The 21,864-nt window shown below is 39.0% G+C and overlaps 2 protein-coding genes across 3 annotated transcripts in view; one reads left to right on the top strand and one right to left on the bottom strand.

The window, feature by feature from the left end:
* Positions 1-21,864, top strand: part of LOC110836960 (UDP-glycosyltransferase UGT5) — a 183,366-nt gene that overhangs the window by 44,448 nt on the left and 117,054 nt on the right. The window lies entirely within an intron of this gene.
* The window catches only part of LOC110836955 (uncharacterized), a 77,504-nt gene that overhangs the window by 32,158 nt on the left and 23,482 nt on the right, over positions 1-21,864 (bottom strand). Inside the window, exon 2 of the mRNA XM_022078709.2 lies at positions 16,204-16,451. Within this exon, the coding sequence (XP_021934401.1) occupies positions 16,204-16,437 (234 nt within the window). The 5' untranslated portion in view covers positions 16,438-16,451. The remainder of the gene's footprint in view (positions 1-16,203; positions 16,452-21,864) is intronic.

Below are 21,864 nucleotides of genomic sequence, written 5' to 3'. Positions count from 1 at the left end.
GAAAATTGAATTTACAGCACTGAAAAGATATTCGACCCAAAAGAGGATGGTGAGATGACTTTGAAACAGATATTAATGCTAATCCTGCATACGTACATTATGTTGATGATGAGGATTAAATGAAGCTGGCGAATCTAATATGACAAATCCACGTGAGAAAGAAATATACAAATATAAGTTCCAGATTATTTAAACATTTATTTTGTTGCGTTGGACATCTAAATGATAAGAAGACGAGGTTCAATTAGGAGTAGTCTTTGCAGACTTCGTTTCACCACTACAATTCGCCAACAACTGCAGTTAACATATTGAAACTGCTCATTTAAAAGCAAAGAAAGTTAATTTTGAACTGATACATGCTAAGTAACTTGGTGTGCAAATAAAAGAGCTGACTTCCCCAGTTATCCTGTTCTTAAAGGAGGACGACAGCGTAGAAGGAAGAAATAAAGAAAAAGAGAGAGAAAATGTCTTTAAATATTCATAAAGAAAATCGATGTCGCTGTCGCCTTACAGTCTTTTTGGTGGGGAATTTTAAACTCATTTATCAAACTATGGCCGGCTGGCTTTAGCATTCTATTGTTCGTATCACACAAATAAAGAGGTTGAAACAGTTCTGAGAATCTCCAGAAAGGCAAATGCTGTGGTAGTTGTTCGGTTGTTCCTGAGCTCGGTTTTGCAATGGCTGCAGTCTGTTATGTTTAGAAATTAAAAGATTTGTTTGTTACACCAGGTTAGCGGGAGCCATATCTGACCTTAATTTGTAACTACTTAGCTCTTTTTACCACGAGATATTCAAACAGAAATACAGTATTTAAAAAAAGTATTCAATTTACAAGGTGCTGAAGACATTTCTATGGAAGTGTCAAGTGATGACAACATAACTTTTGCGCACCAAATAAATAATTCCAGTTTCATCTTTCGTAACATTCTACTTCTACGGCTTTTGAGGATTAGACATTACCTATGACATACTGACATTATGCATCCGTTTTTATAAATTTGGAAGGACTCGTCGGACGAGGGATCGGCCCGACGCAAAACATCACAACAGTTACATGTGGGATTCGAACCCACGATCCCACTCTTCGAGCGGCCAAGATCCACGACTCAGACTGATCGGTAGTTTGCGATTGGGTTTGTAACACTGAAAGAAGTCAGAATTAATTTATGTACTTACTAAGTTCCTCATACTTGAAAGTTGTCATTTAGGTGATTATTTTACGACTATGTATCAACACTAAAGGTCTGGTTGCGGCACGTGGTATGCGGTAGAATAATTATGAATGGGGAAGGGTGTGTAAGGACACAGTATTGAAATATTCTCAAGCAACATGCCATCTTTTGCTGGCTGAACGCAAGGAAGTGACGCAGAATCTGTCAGCATACATTTAAAACGATTCGCTTTAACCAATACGACGTTAAAATGAGTTTAAGACAAAAATAAAGCAGGATTGTTACAAAAATTAGCCACAGGGAACAAAACGTCACAGTTCTGAAGATTAAACGCTGTGTCTTAAGATATGTAAAATCTGGCACTTGTCTGTGCTTATTGGATGAAAATTTGCAACACGAAGGTAATATATTCTTTATTCCATCTTGCTTAATGTTAGTGATATTAAGTAGACTAGACCAAGGAACACGTTCAAGCCATAACCGACTTGGCACAAGACTCTCCCGACAAATATTACACATTGGGAGCACACATGGAAATGCAAAGAACACCATGACAGTAATAAGGAACTCCAGGAAAAGGAATTTCTGAATAGTTTTGAAGAATCCGGCATATCCCTGAGCAACAAACAAAAATCATATGAATAAAGTTTAATTTCGACCACAGCAACCTTATTTTCGAAATGACGCATCAGAAACTTAAAAATACCCCCGTAGATAGCAACAAAGTAACCTCTCCCATCGGCAATAAGCGAGGGAACCCATCCTAACCTAAGCCAACCTAACCTAACTCAACCTAACCTAACCCAACCCAACCCAACCCAACCCAATCCAACTCAACCTAACCTAAGCCAACCTAACCTAAGCCAACCTAACCTAACTCAACCTAACCCAACCCAACCTAACCTAACCCAACCTAACCTAAGCCAACCCAACCGAACTTAACCTAACCCTACATCATTCTGCAACGATTCACTAAAACACACGCAGCTCAGGTAAAGTAAGAGTCGACAACCACATATCATATACATATAATCATATGTAAGAATTTTACAACCTTCTGTTTACAGATTACAAAAAACACATCCGGACTCAAAGTTTTCTCTACTAACTTCTGACACTTAAAACTATTTTAACTAATTTAAAACAAAATGTTTTGTCCCATACTCTTATCATTTCTGACATTGGGAAAATGGGAAAAATTATTATCCCAGCGCAATGATATCAAACCTGATGATACTGCACGTGGCGCTGTTGTCGATTACACCTCACGAGCGTGTTAAGTCCGCCATGTTGATATTATCGATTGTCGGAAACTGAGAAGTACGATTTTAGGGTAGCCCCAAATGGCATAATACATATTAGACTTCATTCAAATCTGTCCAGCAATTCTCGAGTTGAATCATGCGTACAAACAGACAGGACCAGCCCCATATGCATTGATTTTAAGAACGCATAATAATTGTAAGTTGGCTACTTAAACTTGCACTACATTAATAACACATTTATATGAAATTTATTTCGTTTTTATGTACGTAACAAGGCTTTGGATTTGAAATATTTGCTCATTTATTTTTTTCTGTGATGTCTGTACTATAAGACTGTTGTGATTTGTGTCGTAGTAACATGTAACAGGTGTTTCAATCACAGGGTCTACATTTCTTACCTGACATTATTATCGACTTTATATAATCGATTTTCCATTATCGTACGAATATTTTATGCATTATGATACCGCCTTGAAACATTCTCTTGAAGTTAGGAAACCAAAGTTGTGTTTCTTAATGATGAAAGACGTCACGTGCCTTGTAGTTGGGGTTGCCAGGTTTCGAACTGCCCACAAAATCGTTCTTTATCCCGATATCCCACAAAGCCTTGCCAGGACATATAATTGTAGCAGTACAAGGCAAGAAACGACGAATTCCAGATATGGGGCGGTAGACGAACTGAAGGCAAAGAGTGTTCTAGCAGCCTGGGGCGGGCAGAGAGGCAACCTAACCTCACATTTGCAGACAATGACGTTGTGAAGCGTTACACTTGGATGGATTTCCACAACTACCTGGTATTTTCGTCTTTCGTGTGCTTTTTGCAGCTAGTTGGACGTGCTTAATTTTGAATAATACTAGTCTACGTTTTTTCGCTTCTGACTTTATTGGTGTTTGATGGCGTGGTCAGTCGAGTTGTGAGGCGGAGAACACGGAGTTTTGCACTTGGTTGCTGCAAAGCCTTTCATCACACGTGTGTGACAATTTCACAAACATAAAACAATTACATTCAGCATTCTAGGTATCTGGGAATGTGGATAGAACTATATATAATGGCACATTACGCGACGTAAAAGCTACAATCAATTAGTATTTACGACTATGGTAGAAGTTTTTTCAGTTGTTACGAAGGATTATAAGAAAAATGACTTTACAACAAACACGGGTTTTGAAGGTACATCTGATTAGCTGTTGGGCTGATCTGAAGGCAGAATTTTAAACAAAACTTTTACACTGCATTTGCGAAGAAGGTTGTTGTTTACGAATGTTTTTTTTTTTTGTAAGATATGCAGCAAGCAAGACAGCAAGTCCTGTATGCGGAGGTTTGACGAAGAACACGACTTGGCCATAGAGTTTGTGTCCAGCAAGCAGATTTACCTTAGAATGAATAACATTGACTGTTTCCAGAAATACAGCGTGAATATATTCAACTTTCTGTATATATTCATACACATAGGAATGTAATTGATTATAATAACTCAAAAATATAAATTTCTCTTTGGGAGGGGTTTCCGTGAAAATATTTTATTACTGAAATGTTTCTGCAACAATAAAACATTCTAAAATAACTGATTTAGACGAATCGGACAAACACCACAGGCGCAGTCAGAACTGTTAAACTCCATTCAATTTGTGTCTCACGCGACGCACGTCGTACTGAAGTACGTGCAATGATATAGTTATTAGCACCGGGCCTACTAGAGTCGCAGTTGCGTAAGGGACGATAGATCTACGCAACGACTTATCGACTCTAGGTCGATACAATGCTTTAGAGGCCTGGCATAGTGACGTAGCTATAGTCCTTGGCTAATGTTTTAGTATGACAGTGGGCCAAGGCGTTCAGTCTTACGCCACTGAATGTTTAATTACGCATTATAATCATTCATACGGAGTGTTATACTCTGTTAAATTAGGAGGGTGTATTATAGTGGCTGATTTCTAAGGACCTGAAAATTAAATTATACAAAACAATAATTTTGCCTGTTGTTTTGTATTTGTGCGAAACATGGTCTCTCACTCTGAGGGAGGAACATAGATTGCAGGTGTTTGAGAATTGGGTCTTGAGGAGGATATTTGGGCCTAGGAGAGAAGACGATGGGGTGTGGAGAAAACTGCATAATGATGAGCTTAAAAATCTGTACTCCTCCCCCAGTATTGTCAGGGTGATTAAGTCGAGAAGAATGAGATTGGCGGGGCATGTAGCGCGCATGGATGGGACAAGAGGTGTGCACCGGGTATTGATTGGGAAGCCTGAAGGGAAGAGACAGCTGGGGAGACCTAGACGTAGATGGGAGGATAATCTCAGGCGGGATCTATGGGAGATAGGAGTTGAAGGAGACTGGATTTTGTTGGCCCAGGACAGGTCCGGTGGAGGGCTTTGATTAATTCGGTGATGAACCTTCGGGTTCGGTAAGCCATCTCGTTAGTTAGTATTATAGTGGAGTACTAAATTTTTGAAAATGTGTTCTGTGTTATTTTGGTCTTGTTGTTTATGTAGCCTTCGTCTTTTCTGTGTTCTGTAGGCAGAGGCCTCGCGACGGGCTGATCACTAGTCCAAGGAGACCTGCGAAATGTCTTTCTGATTAGCTTGAGAAACGTCCTGCGTGCGAGGAGGCCAAGGTCCTTCACAAACCGGAGAGGCACGTTTAAGTACGCTACAGGCTATTTTTATGTTATGTTATGTTATGCTATGGAAAGGCGATTAAGCTCGTAATGAGCTTCGAGTGAAGATGGAGTTAGCACAGACCGATAAATTGTTTGTCGCTGTGGTTATTCACAGAACCATAAAGACACGTTTGTAAGTGAAGTTTTAATCTCGGCTTCATCGCCACCGAAGATCTCTCTGCCTCAACCAGTGAACTGTTAGACAAAAGATTTGGAACGAGGCCGACGTGGCCCATTTGAAGCAATTTACAGAAACTTTATGGTATCCGGGGGCCGTCACAGGGACTGGCGTGTATTATACTTTCAGTCTGTGAATAAAATTGCATTGGCAATAGCATGATATTCGCTTCAAAACTCTAAGGCCTGGGTTCCATTCGAAACTGAATATGGGATTCTGTCCAGTTATGAAAAAATAGTTACATTATATTGCAGTCTACCCCATGAACTTCTATGTAACTATGAGAGCCCGATTATCTGCGAGCTTTGCATAAAGACAGTTCCATCTTTGTGCTACAAGAAAAGGATAAAACTCAAGTTCCTGAAGGATTCTATTGTGTTACATTCTGTGTAGGCTGTGTGTGTGTGTGTGGGTGGAAAGTGTGGTAAGTTACATCGAGGTACGTACAAAAAGTACAGATGTTAACAAAGTGCTCAGGAAATGGCTGTCTTCTGAGTTATTGTGCCGTGTAGTCTAGCAGAACTCTACCGGAGTTTCAGACGTTTCAGGGTGATCAACATGATGTTTGAGAAAAACACCTCTGAAACGTCTGTAAACATCTACCAAACTACACGGGACAAGAACACAGACGAGAGATGTCTTTATACCTGCCACCAGTGAGGTTAATTGTGAAAAAAAAGGTGGATGGAACTGGCTCGGATTCGTGTTTAAGAGTGAGATTCTTATCACTGATGTTGAATATTCGAGTTTTGCCACCACAGCGTTAAAATTTAAGACTTATGTCATAGCACAGATTTGTGCAGTAGGATTACAGACGATCTCTACCGAGTAAACATATAACTTTAGTCCAAAGAGGAGTTAATCGGACGAGCTATATTATTTATTATTTTTAATGTAACTGTTTTTTTACACGGGTTGAGTAATTAAAAATAGCAACTCGTACCAGTAAATGTGCGTCCAGGGTATCGACATGCCGGCACAGTCGATATAAGGGTACACAATTTTTGGTCGTATAAACTGAAGGGTAGAAATCACTTCAAGGTCTCATGCATTCATTGGACTGTTATTTTAATTAATCTTAAGGAATCAGGATGTGAGGGTGTGGACTGGGTTTGTCTGGCTGGGGATATGAGCTAGTTGATAAGCATTGTGAGAACTATAATGAACCTTATGGTAACACAAAATACGGGGAATTTTTAGCTTCCTAGAAAGATCTTTGCATCATGGAGTTACTTTTGACAGCCAACGTTAGTTAGCTAGTACCATCTTATAGACGTGTCTACCATTTTCCTCATATTTTAAACTATTAACTTTGAGGAGAAGTCAATTAACGAGCTTCCTAGTTTTTTTTCGTGTTTGTTCAGCAACTTCTTGTATCTTAAATGAAATATTCGAACTTCATTTTTATTGGAACCTAAAATTAATGTTCAGTATACGCCATGTTGCAATAGGAAATTCGGTTTCCTTCTTAAAGTTCTTAATTAATAATTTTCATAACATCCGTTTCTGTCCCCGCAGGATTTGTGGTAAGAACGTGACGCGTGGTACCAAACAGAATTTGACGCTCGGATTTCTGGGAACAACGCAAACTTTGCATCTTATAAGCGTCGCCACTTGTTTCAGACTATTGTGAAATGCACATTTTCGGACTGCACGTTTCGACTGCTGCTTAGCCATCATCAGGTCTCTAAATTATGTACACAGGATACTTCAGTTTTTAAATTGTAAAATTCAAAACACGAAACCATCAACACAGTATACGACAGATACGCACAAATCCAAAAACAATGGAACAACTATAACGCACCTTTGACACGGAACCAAGTATCATCCATGAAATTAAATTGCGTTTAATACGATTTTATCAAAATCATTTTATAATTCAAAAACGAGGGGAGACCCAGCTTATGTAGTACAGCTCATAGACCTGATGATGTAGTCTAATGAAAATAGGTTTTTCACAATGATACAGAAACGTGTCGAGAAGTTGGGTGTGCAAAACAGCTGTTCTTAAGCACGGAATTATAAATTGAGAACACAGCAGGTGTACGAGAGAATGGAAACTGAAGTCGATTCGGTTTACGCGGGGAACGTTTTTGCTTCACTAATTGAATGAAATTAGGATTTTATGGGAAAAAGAGGAATGATTTCAGAAGCACAAACTCTTAACCGGCCTCGCCTCCACAAATTTTAAACAATGTTGTTTGAAACTCGAATCACGCAAGGCTCCAATGCCAACACGTGCACTCCACGCTCCTCCCTCGCAGCACCGAAGGACTCGACAAAAGAACTTCATAACTACGTTTCAAATTTCTTCTATTTGTCGTCTTAAAACTTATAATTAAAGCGTAACTTTGCGATCTCCCTCTTCCTAACAAGAAATAAACCTTTTGACATGTTTTACTTTCCTGTAGGTAATATTTTATTTGGGGATTTAGTTTCTGGATGTGGTTAGATAATTTTGAAACACAACTCGTCAACTTATTTCATAAATTTTCAAAGTTGCTGCCAGCCGTGTTAAGATGGCTTAACAAAGAAAACACCATTTCGAGAATCATCTTCGTCCTCGTCCTCAGGATACTGTACTTATGTACTACTTGTATAGTAAGTGTTTTTTTGTGTTGAAAATTCTTTATCAACTTAGTGAGTCAACGACTAGGATAAAATGTCTTTAAATTCCGACGTGTTGCGTTCAATGTCGTCGATTTCCCCTTCGCCATCGTCACGTCTAGGAAGTAACTGCGATTATGGGCGTTTCTTCCTGTGACGTCACACAAAACCCACTATGAAATGGCATGCTTGAGAGTGTAACTGGTGGTGACGGAAATGCAAGCACGCGTATAACACGTTACTGTCCGATGGGATTCAAGCAGTAGGAACCAGCAACACCAGGTTCTTTTGGATTGAGTTCATGTGCAAGGCCATTGCGCACATACTTTCAGTTTACAAGCTTATATGTGAAAATGTTCGCCACGGTGGTCTAGCGGTTAGAACGCTGGCCTTGTAATCCTGGGGTCTCGGGTTCGATTCCCGGCTGTGCCCGAATTTATAACTTGTGTTGGGCAAGGCCGTGGTCTAGGCAACACGGAGTTTTCCTCCGTGGCATCCCAACAATTACTCCATTCACACACAGAAGAAGGCAATGGCAAACCACTTCTGGATCATCTGCCAAGAACGTATATGAACAGGTCCCAGTCCGAGAAAAGGATGGAAGGATCCTGTTCATATGGACCTGTCCTCAGACAGAACACTACAAATAAATAAATGTGAAAATACGCTCTATCGACTGCATAGGTTGCAGGTCCGTAGTGTAATCTGTCTCAAATAAAACATACATCTGCTCCCGTACAAAACAAAATGTAACGTAAAATTATCTGTAGAAACGGGAAACCTGATTTAAGCAAAAATATACTGCTTAAATATTTATTGTTTTCTGTTCATATAAGTTTGTTCTGTGCGCTTTGCTTTAATTTATATGGCAAAGAACATTCTTAGTACAAATAGGGAGAAATGATCTAATAAATTACTGGGAATTTTCTGTTAAATAATAAAAAAAAATACAAAGAATATTACTACGCGGCGATACAACCCGGAAGACAGACGTCTTTGTACTCACAGCCGTGAAAACTTCAAATCCTGCTTAGTTTTGAGACTAGATGGCAGAATATTAAAGATTTTGATGCCAACACGAAAAGCACATATGAGGTATTTAATATTTCAATATTTTCCGTCAAATCACAATTTTTAATAAGATAATAAAATATAAAATATTTAAAATATCATTTCACGTTCCGCATCGAATGATCGATTTACAAATTGGAACGTTTTTTACGACATGTTTCGGTTATATTTAACCGTCCTCAGGTATAATACTCGACCCGACAGTAATACTTCTAGATGTCTTCCGCTAGACACTTCATGTCTCTATCAACTCATCACCGACTAATATTGAACATCAGATGAACCACGCCATAAAAAACAATACCTTCGTTCTAATATATAAGAGTAATCTGATAAGAACATCTTCAATAAACTGCATAACATTGTAAAGGATTGTAATTCGAGTTTTAAATTTACCAATCTAATTTATACCTGAGGACGGTTAAATATAACCGAAACATGTCGTAAAAAACGTTCCAATTTTTAAATCGATCATTCGATGCGGAACGTGAAATGATATTTTAAATATTTTATATTTTATTATCTTATTAAAAATTGTGATTTGACGGAAAATATTAAAATATTAACCTAATTCACAATATGACGCAAATATACTACCTTATGAGGTATTTAGTGAAACAATGAAAATGTACCCTATGTCGCAGAAACGTAAAGAAAACTGCTAAGAAAAGTACCTCAAAACAATAATTCTTCTCCAACAATGCATAAAATCCCTAAAACCGCAACAATAAATACATACTTCATGATCTATGATCCAAAAATGAACCACCTTCGCTAACATAGGTTATGAAACCGGAAGAAATAACATCTTTTTAAAAACACAGGAATTCGTATTGCATTGAAAAACACCAAAAACTTTAAAAACAATTTGAAATTAAAAAAAATCTACATTTATGACAGTAGCGGTGTTTATGAATTAGCTTGCCAAGTTTGCCCAAGAGAGTACGCAGACTAAACAGGACGTGGCTTTAAAACTCGTATTAAGGAATACGTTCAGGCTATAAAACAAATAAAAATAATTAAAAATATCCACTACATATCCTAGATTCTGAATCTTATGGCCCAATGGAAAATACAATGAAAATGTGACATTTGACAACCAAAGGCAGGCATATGATCACTCTTGAAAATTTTACATTCATAATGTCAGTTAAAAGGGGCCTGCAGATTAATGAAACCTATTCGGACCTCTGTAACCCCATCTACGATATTCTGCTAAGAACAGACAGTTCCCGCACACTTCAATACACGTCGTCCTCACGCAAGTACTCTCACAACCTCAAATAGCTGTTTACATAACCTTACCTGTACTTTGTATTTATATAACAGTACTGATACACCAAAACGGTTTACTTCTCGAAAAGGGAATACTCAATAGCATCGCCACCACAATATCAGCTAGTTACTTGAGAATTCTTATCTTATTATATTATTAAATTATCGTTCGACCCTCTGTATTAAAGATGGATAAATGACCTGTGTACAATCTAAACTTGGCTACATGCATTGACAGGTAACACGTCTTCCTTTGCACAACTCTGAAGCCTTTTACATAAAAGAAACACCCACAGTTCTTCAATATGGTTCGCACTTAACATGTCCTCCTGGCGCAAAGCCTTCCATTAATCTGTTGTCAACTACCAGAGCACGTAATACGTTCCTTCTGACCACTTAACATAGGCTTATAAAAACTTAAGATAGTGTAATTGCGTCATATTGTGAATATTATATCAATTATTTATTTTAATCCGTCTGATCACAATATAATTTTATTTAAAATTTCTTATAATTAAGATAATAAAATATAAAAACTGAAACATGTTGTGTAAATGTTCCGAAATGTAAATCGATCAATCGATAAGGAACATAAATTATATTTTATTATCTTAATTATAAGAAATTTTAAATAAAATTATATTGTGATCAGACGGATTAAAATAAATAATTGTTATAAAAACTTGTAAAATAATCTTCCATTTCTTTGATGGTAAAATCTAACATTATTTAAATATTATCGCTGTAATTTCATCTATGTCAGCTTCATTAAAAGATCTTTACGTATAGTAATTAGCATACATTGAGTTATTTAATACAAAAATTATCATTGTACAGTTTCATTTCTTATTAACTTACTGTTTTTGTCGTCTTTAAAATATTAAATGCTATGCAGTCTTATGAAAATAAATGTTCAAGGTGAAGATGGTCAGATATTTTAATCGAAACATGTGAAACGAAAGAAATGGATATAAACTGCTTTAATGAAGTTGTGTACGCGGATTCACATGTCTTGTGAATCCTACAAAGTGAAATATTGTATCCATAAATGTAAAGTTTTTCTTGCATCAGTAAAAGTGTATGGGGATCAATTAAAATGCATTTTTAATCTTGGCTTTTGAATGAGTGATCCATGATCCATGAAAGCCTGTAACTACCGCCCGATACTGAAATGCAGGGGATGCGACAATCGAGGCACGCGGGGTTAGATTTTGGAAGCGTTCAGTGAAATTACGAAAATTTCGGAGGGAGATAGAAAACTTTATGTTATGCTCTTTGGTGCCAGTGGCATTATAACACGTGAGTGGCAACTGTAGGGATATTGATCTTTTAATTTAAGAATTGTCGTAAATGTTAACAACACAGATTATCGAAGACCAAACGAAGTGAGTGTGCACTGTTGCTAAAATCCTTCGTTGAATGGTTGATGTCTGTTCACTTGAAGAAGAAAGATTATGTACTCTTTCTGAATACTAAATTTGCTTTGTGGCGTTACAGCCGAATAGGGACTTTGGCCTTCTGCCGAGGTAATCCCTAAATATTTATTAAGACGACAAAACGTTTGCTGTTAAATATAAATAATAAAATTATGTAATGAATTATTCTCGGGATAGAAGATGGTTCTCGAAACATTGGTGTTTTCTGCATTAAACCACCTTAGACAGCTGGTAGCCCGAGAAGAATTCATTATACTTAGTCGCCGTGAAAGCTTCAGATCATGCAATGTAGTATGCTATCGTTTACTTGAATTTAAGATTTTTGAAATCATTTTCGGGAGGGGTCAGTCAGTATGTTGACTAACTAACGGTTCTAGGTATGTGTAGGGAGAATCTGCCTTCATCACTGCGTCCAAACCGGCTCTGGTGCCCACCTGAAGGTAGGGCCTGGGCGTTGGCTACTATTAAACTTAATAAAATGGAGGGGGAACATTCCGGCTAGCGAAAAATTCGATCCGGTTTGTGGTGTCCTTGGATATTAATTACAAGATACTTTATTACTTTTTACTTCATCGTGCATATTATAATCGAAAAAAAATCGATATGTTTGCGGAAGTGTGTGTTTTTAGATCGCAGGACGCTTAATGATTATTTCAATTTACCTTAGCCTACGTACAGCTGGATAAGAACAATTCGAAGGAGCTCACTCCAAAATAGAAACGTGTATTTTATGAGAACACCAATCAGATTTCCGGGCGTCATGCCCGCATTAATTATTAATAATGAAGTTGATATATTTTTTTTGATAGGCTATAAATTGTGGTTAATCACGACGAATAATTGCTATCTCTTCAGCACTTTCTGAATACTTAATTTATATTCACGGTGCCCTGCTGCCCAAGGTCTCCTACAACCGCTGAATCAAAATAAGAGCCCATTCCTTGACAAGGGCCAAGAGTAATTTTATTTTATTATTTGTTTAGTGTTCTGTCTGACGACAGGTCCATATGAACAGGATCCTTCCATCCTTTTCTCGGACTGGGACCTGTTCATATACGTTCTTGGCAGATGATCCAGAAGTGGTTTGCCATTGCCTTCTTCTGTGTGTGAATGGAGTAATTGTTGGGATGCCACGGAGGAAAACTCCGTGTTGCCTAGACCACGGCCTTGCCCAACACAAGTTATAAATTCGGGCACCGCCGGGAATCGAACCCGATACCCCAGGATTATAAGGCCAGCGTTCTAACCGCTAGACCACCTCATCTTATTATTATTTAGTGTTCTGTCTGACGACAGGTCCATATGAACAGGATCCTTCCATCCTTTTCTCGGACTGGGACCTGTTCATATACGTTCTTGGCAGATGATCCAGAAGTGGTTTGCCATTGCCTTCTTCTGTGTGTGAATGGAGTAATTGTTGGGATGCCACGGAGGAAAACTCCGTGTTGCCTAGACCACGGCCTTGCCCAACACAAGTTATAAATTCGGGCACCGCCGGGAATCGAACCCGATACCCCAGGATTACAAGGCCAGCGTTCTAACCGCTAGACCACCTCATCTTATTATTATTTAGTGTTCTGTCTGACGACAGGTCCATATGAACAGGATCCTTCCATCCTTTTCTCGGACTGGGACCTGTTCATATACGTTCTTGGCTGTTGATCCAGAAGTGGTTTGCCATTGCCTTCTTCTGTGTGTGAATGGAGTAATTGTTGGGATGCCACGGAGGAAAACTCCGTGTTGCCTAGACCACGGCCTTGCCCAACACAAGTTATAAATTCGGGCACCGCCGGGAATCGAACCCGAGACCCCAGGATTACAAGGCCAGCGTTCTAACCGCTAGACCACCGTGGCTGTATCCAAGAGTAATAATGAAAGTAATTATACCTGCCCCCACTCACACTTCTTCATTATTCATAGCGTTGTTATCAGCAACTGGCCCAGTAGTGTCCTAACGCTAATCCTTCACATTAAGTCTAGAGACTTTCATAGTCCACGTGGCTCCCACATGATCTTAAGGAGGGCCCACGTATACCGTTCGGGTCTGGTACCAGCACCCCTCTAGGGACAGCTCTGCTGCTCCATCGCTCTCCCCTTTTCATCTTCGCTACCCTCATACTGTAACGCAGACCATACTCGGAGAAATTTTACATCCAGTAGAGAGGGGAGATGCCTGTTGTGTAAGCAAGCAGCGCGCCTACCCTTGTATTACTCCGTTGAAGTGCGAAGTGTAGTACTGGATACTGCCTGAGCACTGCGGGTCCCAACTTTTGCTTGGTTTTGATCTAGAGACATTCGGTAGGACTCCTCGGCCCGTCGCAAGGACAGCACGACACAGAAAAACGCGGACAAACATCCATGGCTTGAGTGGGATTCGAACCCACGGTCCCAGCGGCACAAGGCTCACGCCTCAGACCACGCGGCCACTGCAGACCCCGCGAATTATAGTGCAGTACAATAAGGTATAGCTTTTTTTTAATAAGCACAGATAACTAGCTATGCAGTTCGTGGGAGTCCAAGTCATCAGGGTGTGGGGAAGAACGTCGCATGAAGCATGTTTATGTTAGATGATTATCATTTCGTTAGTCGAATTAGAAGTGATTAACTGCATCTCTAGGAATAATCTGCTCGTCTCGTACAGTAGGCAGGCCCCAATTCACACCAGGTCTGTAACTGGATGATGCTGATAATGATTTGGTGCAGTGCCAGTATCACGGGGCTTGTTAAATTGCACTTCACTCGGTGTGCTAAATCGAAACACGCAAATCAGTGGCCTCACTAATTAATGCATTAAAGAAAAATCTGTATTCATGTTAGTACATTGTGTTTATCAGAAAAGAAGTATCGCACGTTTATTTTTGTGATGCCATGTACAGTAATAGAGCCAGGAACGAAAATGGTAGAATAAACCACATACGAGGTGCGATCGGAAAGTTTCAAGACTGCGCGTATAAAAACCCGTACACTTATCTCAGGTATTAAATTCATCCATCACCCTCGAAGTAGTTCTCCTGGGAGTGAACACAACGATCCCAGCGCCGCTGCCAAGCCTGGAAGCATCCCTGGAAATCTTTCTTTGTCAGCCTGTCAAGCACCATCTGCGATTCTGCCTGAATCTCTTGCCAAAGACTCGCCAAAACGACTACGGAAACCTATGAAATGCTAAAGCAAGCATTTGGGGAGTCCGCAATGGGTCGTGCACAAACTTTTGTGTGGCATTCACGTTTTAAAAATGGCCGGCCGAACCTCTGTCGATGATGACGAGCGTTCTGGACGACCATCTTCGAGCACAACGGCCGAAAATGTTACGAAGATTCGGCAGGCCATTCACGAAGATCGACGTCGTACCATCAACGACTTGTGCGACATTGTTGGGATAGGCTATGGGACCTGTCAGCTGATTCTAAAGGAAGAACTCCACATGCGACGCATCCTGTCTGAGGACCAGAAGCAGAATCGACTTCTCGTTTGTCAGGAGCTCAAAGATCTTGCAAGAACCGACCCCAACTTCCTTTCTAAGCTCCGTGTGACTTCTTCCTCTTCCCAAAGATGAAAATTCAGCTAAAGGGAAGGAGATTTGAGACGATAGAAGAGATTCAGGCAGAATCGCAGATGGTGCTTGACAGGCTGACAAAGAAAGATTTCCAGGGATGCTTCCAGGCTTGGCAGCGGCGCAAGGATCGTTGTGTTCACTCCCAGGGGAACTACTTCGAGGGTGATGGATGAATTTAATACCTGAGATAAGTGTACGGGTTTTTATATGCGCAGTCTTGAAACTTTGCGATCGCACCTCGTACATAAACATGAACTTCGCCTTTAGGTACAAGCAGTTCTTATATCCCATCTTATCAACAAACATGTGTTCAACCCAAAACTGGCCGACTGGTCCGCATTTATGAGAAAGGCTGTATGAGAACAAAGAAGGCGCCTGTCTTGTATTTTCGTCTTAAATTCCATACTCGCTTCGATTTCTGGTTCCAGAACCTACTGCCCTGATATCAGTTTTGTATATAGTGTCCCAAAAGATTTACATAAACTTAAAACGTTTTAAAAACCTAAACCACTACATACGTCAGCATTGACATTTGGTTAATTAGCGAATGTAGTGTGGGTGTTAAAGGTGGCCGTCGTTAGCTTTGTGGCACAGCTGACAGGGGTGACCAACTGACTGTCAAGCGGCCGCCTGGGCTCTTGAAGTGTTTCTGGGTTTTTGCTGTACACCGCGTCTTTTGAGTAACCCCACAATAAAAAGTCGAGGAGAGTTAAATATGGCGATTTGGGGGAAAGGGAGGGGGCTACTCAACAGATCCTCTGGGTCCCATCCATCGGTCAGGAAAAGTATTTCAAGACAAGACTTTTTATTCCCATCGTAACACTTAATTCAATAGTGTTTCTGCCTATGAATCAATATGATGAGGACATTCTTCGCATCGTATAAACATGATTTGTTTTCATTTGTGAATATTATGTCCGTCCCATGACAAATTACAGATTTTCATCTGTAGATTTTCTGTAGAGACAAGTTGTGGTTTACCTGGCTGATGTTGTCAGCATTATCAGTGGCGGGTCGCTGCAGCCAGCAACACATAGCCGCGCATATGAGCATGGCCCCTGCAATAATACAGCCCACTCCGATATACCGCACCGGTTCCACGTAGTTCTCTGCCAGACCGAGCCAGTTTATAAGCGCTCCAACACACAACAGGATCATGCCATAGCGATATGGCCGCTGCGATCTCCGGGCCGCGTAGAGTGATGGTAGCGTCATCCTTACGGATAAACCTGCCGGACAAACAAACCTCGACCTTATAACTTGGCCAGGAATCAGGAACAATGCAACTGGTAGTTGCTTGTATTATTTAAATAACTGGGGTAATCCTTTTGAATGCCAAACACAGGAGTTAGTCCTACTTCCTTGTTATGATTGAAACATTGGCGTAATATCATAGATTCATACTCAAAATATCCACAAAGAGTTCATTAAAATATTAATTAATTTATTTGTTTATGTGTGCACGAAAATAATATACGTGAACTGGCTAATTATAGGGTTTTGCAAACACGATTATGAACGTCTTTTCTACAACAACCTGACATTTCTTGAACTGCTGAGCAGCTATAAACTTTTTAAGTAAGATCTAGTACCTTTGATGTATATTAACATCAGCTCTTTCAAGAAGTAGGCATTTTGTACTTTCACACTTGGCAACATTGCTAATATTTTAAGCCACTCGGAACAAATGTGTTAATGAATATCTTACAATATCGTTAACTCATTCGCGGAGAAATGTTAAAGCTGAAATAGGATACCACACTGTTGAATATTCAATTATAATGATGCAGTTCAATAAGAATACCAAATAATGAATTTATTTTAAATAAATCATTTCCGCTTGGAGTTTTTAAAAAAGCCAGAGGGACAAACGGAAAACATTGTAAACGTAACGAACCATTAGCAATTGCTGTGAGACGCGGGAAAAAATATCTACTTTCATTATCGTATTGTTATGAAGTATTGACACGTGTCATGTGAAAACTTGTTAGATTTATAAAGGCATGAAAAGGATTTATAACACGTTGAATTTGGAAAACACGATGGGAACATTGGATGAACTCATAGTTCGGGTTTAGTTAAACGTAATTCATTGTTGTTATAAATCGTGAAGAATGGTGAAGAAATGATCAGGAAACATTTTTCGCAATTCTCCACCTTACATCTCTCCTCAAGGTAGTATATTTGCGTCATATTGTGAATTAGGTTAATATTTTAATATTTTCCGTCAAATCACAATTTTAATAAGATAATAAAATATAAAATATTTAAAATATCATTTCACGTTCCGCATCGATTTGTAAATCGATCATTCGATGCGGCACGTGAAATGATATTTTAAATATTTTATATTTTATTATCTTATTAAAATTGTGATTTGACGGAAAATATTAAAATATTAAAATATCTCTCCTCAAGTATTGAACGCTAATCAGGAAGGAAAATTACAGAAATTGCACCCAGAGACAGCCTTCTAAACATATCTTGCCGAACGTACATCGCAAAGGTCCATTCGATGCACGTATTCCGTGATGTGTCTCTGAGAACGTACATAAATGTACCAGAGGTTTAACAACTCAAAGCACTGGCTTTATTAAAAGCTGCTTTGTTACTGTTCATTTAAATTATGTCAAATGATTTAAAATGCAAAGAAACGGGTATCTGTTCAAACTCCCAAAGACAACTGACGTTTCGAATGTCTATTTAACGCTAAACAATGCCCGTGTGAGTCGGTACCATTCGGTGCAGGCGTAGCGGGTTGCATAAAGAGAGAAATCGATGTATTCCTTGGCTCAGAAGCGGTTAAAAGTGAATGGCCTTTGACTCTGGGAAAAGAGCCCGAGGTTCGCCTTCAATTGGGAGCCTTTATACAGTTTTATCGAGCAGTCGTAACAAATATAAAGAACAAAAATTCTATTGATATTAATATCAGTAGAGGATGACGTAATAAGACAAAGGGCCGTGTTGAACCCAAGGTTCATGGCGAAGTTGCGTAACGTTCAGTACAAGTTCTCATACGCGGAAATGAATATAACACGAAAACTGTCTTGTCTAGTGCAAATTGTTGACTACATAACCACAACTTAAAATTCTTAGCTGAGGTTATCCAACTGAAGAGATACCAAAGGTCTCCGAAAGCCAAACGGGCAGAAAGTTGTAGCAAATTTAATAATTTTGTGATGTGTTCTCAAAACTGTCTAATCTTTCTACTCGCAGAAAATAATAAAATGTAGACTAACTGTTCACGAAGTCTAAATCTGATAGCTATTTTCTTAAAAAAGGTGGTTGTGCCCTGGCTACGTACCGGATTTTAAATATTGTTCTGTATAAGATAAATAAACATTAAAGTATTCAGATATATAATTTTATTATCTGTTATGTGAGTGAGAATATGACCTCTCACCCTGAGGGAAGATCATGGACTGGCAATGTCTGAGAGAAAAAATACTGAAGAAAACATTTGAACTTAAGATAGAAATTAAGAGGACATTTAAAGCTGTAATGGTGGCTGGATACAGTGAATTATTCTTGAGCGATTAGTAAAGACTACATGTTCACATGTCGCACAACATATTTGGCAAAAATGTTTCACTGCAAGTAATTTTTAGGACAGAGGAAATCATATAATGAGAAGCTTATTAATTTGTACTCCCCCAAGAATTGTTTTTGGTTTATGAAATTATCGGAGCATGTCGCAAGCATGGAGGTGAGGAACATATACAGAAGTTAAACTTTAATAACGAATCCCAGGAATATTAATTTCAGTTTTACGTCTGTGGATACACATCGGCATTCTTCGAGACTGATTCAACTCAATCTGCAGTTTACGCTGGTTGAGTTAAAGCGACGTATTAGCTGGATAAAAATTCCTCGGTGCACGTTTCACTGTAATGTAATTATCGAATAACTTGTGAACAATTTTCAGATTTCTCTCTCCCAAAAGCTCGAATTGCTGTATAGTGATATATCTCGCAAAGTTGTTAAGCCTGCACGCTGCGAAAGCAAGAAAAGTTTGTAGCAGTATTTATCTGAAGAAAAAAACTGGAAGACACGTGGTTTGGAAAGATAGCTTCGGTTTTCATTATAATTTTTTTTTATAATATATAGTGTAGTCTCGATCGGATGTTCAATATGACGTCAGAACATTGTAACTTCTTATCGATAATGACCTTGTGATGCGGTAGACCAGTTGTATAATAAGAAAATCAGAGCTGTTTTTCCCCCTCTTTCCTGCGTCATTTGCTCGATAATTTCTGTATTCCGTGGCTGAAAACCTGAATGCTTGTATGGGCCTCAAAATCTACATCTCTACTCTCATTGGTCAACTTCTCACTCTTCACAAAGCAGACGTATAATTAAAGGATTATTCTTATTCCTATCTTCGTCAATTCTATCTGCTACTTGTCACTTACAGCCCTTAATGCACGCAACTGTCTAACAGGAGCAAATAGTTCTGCAACGTGTGCCATGGCGGGCTTTTGTGTTGGTGGTTACGAACCTTTGTTTCTGGTTCCAGAGATTCGGTCTTCGGGTCGCGTTGAAAACACTGACCGACAGGCTAAATATACCACTCTCAGGGACGAAACTTGTGTAAACTGGAAAAATGATGCTTCGCGAAGTTTTAATTGTTATTCACAGCTGATCATTTTTTTTTTTTAAAAAAATCTTGGTTGTAATTAATTTTTAGTCGAGTTTGCAGCTAAAAGTTGCAAAAGTTTGCCTCTTAGCTTTGTCATTCTATTCGAGTATTTTTCCGCGTAAGAACTCAAAAACCGATAATGCATATTCACGGAATTTGATACTGGGGAGTTCAAGTAAAATACGGTGACACATTCCAATTTTGGCGAGGAGTGGAAAACAATTAAATAAAGTTTATAAGAAAATTAATATGTGAGTTTTTAGGAGCGCGACGATGGAGGATTCCCCGATCGGGGAATCCCCCAACATTTCACAAAGGAAAAAGTTCAAAATTTAGCGAAAGCGCCATGTATATTAAACGATGCATACGTTTTCAAACTTGTTGGATTCATTAAATGTACAAAGTTCTAGACATGTTGAGGATTCTGCGTGGTCTGGTCCTTGGGGGTTGAAAGCTGAAGTTTCTTACGTTTTGAAATTCGAAGTTTTCTTTCAAGTGAAAATGAGTTTAACATCGCAAAAATTTCCAGGTGTTTTTGAAGGAACATATTGTCATCATCTTCTGTACACTTCTGTCCTAAAAATGGAAGCTGTGTGGTCCACCGAAATGTTTATAAATACATACGTGTCCAGACAGAGTCATAACCAAGAAAATTATGGTAAGATTTGACGCTTTCACGGCAGTGGGTACAAAGATGGCTGTCTTCTGAGTTCTATCGTCGTCTACCAGTCAACACAGATGACGGTCATTTTCCTCTAAGAAGACTACAACCTAAGCAAACATAATATTTATCTAATATGTGAGGGGAAATGACTATTTTGGAAAACTCGACCCTAGAACATAGTTGACCTATTAAAACAGACTGGAGTGTTAATCTAGATCAATAGACTCTCTGGATGGAGTCTAATGGTGGATTTCTTGGAAACACGTTGATGGAGCTTCGGGTTCCATACATTTCCTTTCCAGGAAAGCTGCTACCAACTAAATACGAAGACCCTGTAATGTGTAGTTAATTTGCTATCCGACAAAACTTGTGTTTCTGAATCACAGATTTGTGAGAACAGAGTTAAACCGAGAAAAATATTTTTCGAAGCTCATTTAAGCCCAGTCACAATTATATCAAGGCTACAATCATATCTAGCTTCATCAGGTGTGTGACGAATTTGAATTCAGTGAAATTTACCAAAGACAGCCCGTACAAACCATCGGCATGACGAGATTCAGACATCGAAAAGTACATCAGACAAAATTTAGACATGATTCATAGATACAGGAAGGAGAAACAAAGAATAAAGAAACAAAGAAAAGGAGAAAATTATAAATGAAATAATGTGTGTCTTGTGAGGTTTGAGGTTTCAACGCCAGTGACGATCTTCAAGATGTCTTCCCGATGGGTTGGCAATTACTGTTCGGTACGTGCTGAGCCTATCTACGTTTGCAGTCATCGTTCATTGTCGGTACCGGAACGAATCAGAAATTTGTCCTTGAACAGGCCGCCTGAGGTTGGGGGTGATAATGGAGAGTTCTGCATCTACTCACAAAACTCGGGAGTCCTGGCGCGCATACACCCCAGTCATTTGCTAGTCTCGAGCGTTTTTCATTTGGGGGGTATTGAAAATAAAAGAAAGTAATAGGTTTTTAAAAATAAAAGCAAGAGAGTCGGATGATGGTGTCTTGGGGGAGGCATGTGTTGAGTTCAGGGACTCCTAGCCTCACCGACACCTCAAACTGCCTCAAGGTCAGGCATTCAGATTCGCGCTACTGTAGATAGTCAATTTGAGGAGAAGACTGGAATAAACTAAACCAAAATTCAAGTTTGACCACTCGTAGCCATCATACATTGACCGTATAACACAGTTGTGGTGAATTTCGTGGCATTACAGCAAGGTTAAAAGGTCATTAACTCATGGTAAAAGTCTTCGTAATTTCGACCCAAGGGTAATAATGTCCTTTATTTAGTTAAAATATATAAAATATAACAATTATCATATTCTGGAGGACGT

The sequence above is a fragment of the Zootermopsis nevadensis genome, unplaced genomic scaffold, assembly GCF_977971745.1.
Source record: "Zootermopsis nevadensis isolate Lab colony 2312 unplaced genomic scaffold, Znev_1.0 Znev_ptg000013l, whole genome shotgun sequence".
In the NCBI taxonomy this organism is placed as follows: domain Eukaryota; kingdom Metazoa; phylum Arthropoda; class Insecta; order Blattodea; family Termopsidae; genus Zootermopsis; species Zootermopsis nevadensis.
The sequence above is the reverse complement of the archived record's forward strand: the minus strand, read 5'-3'. Positions and strand labels throughout refer to the sequence as shown.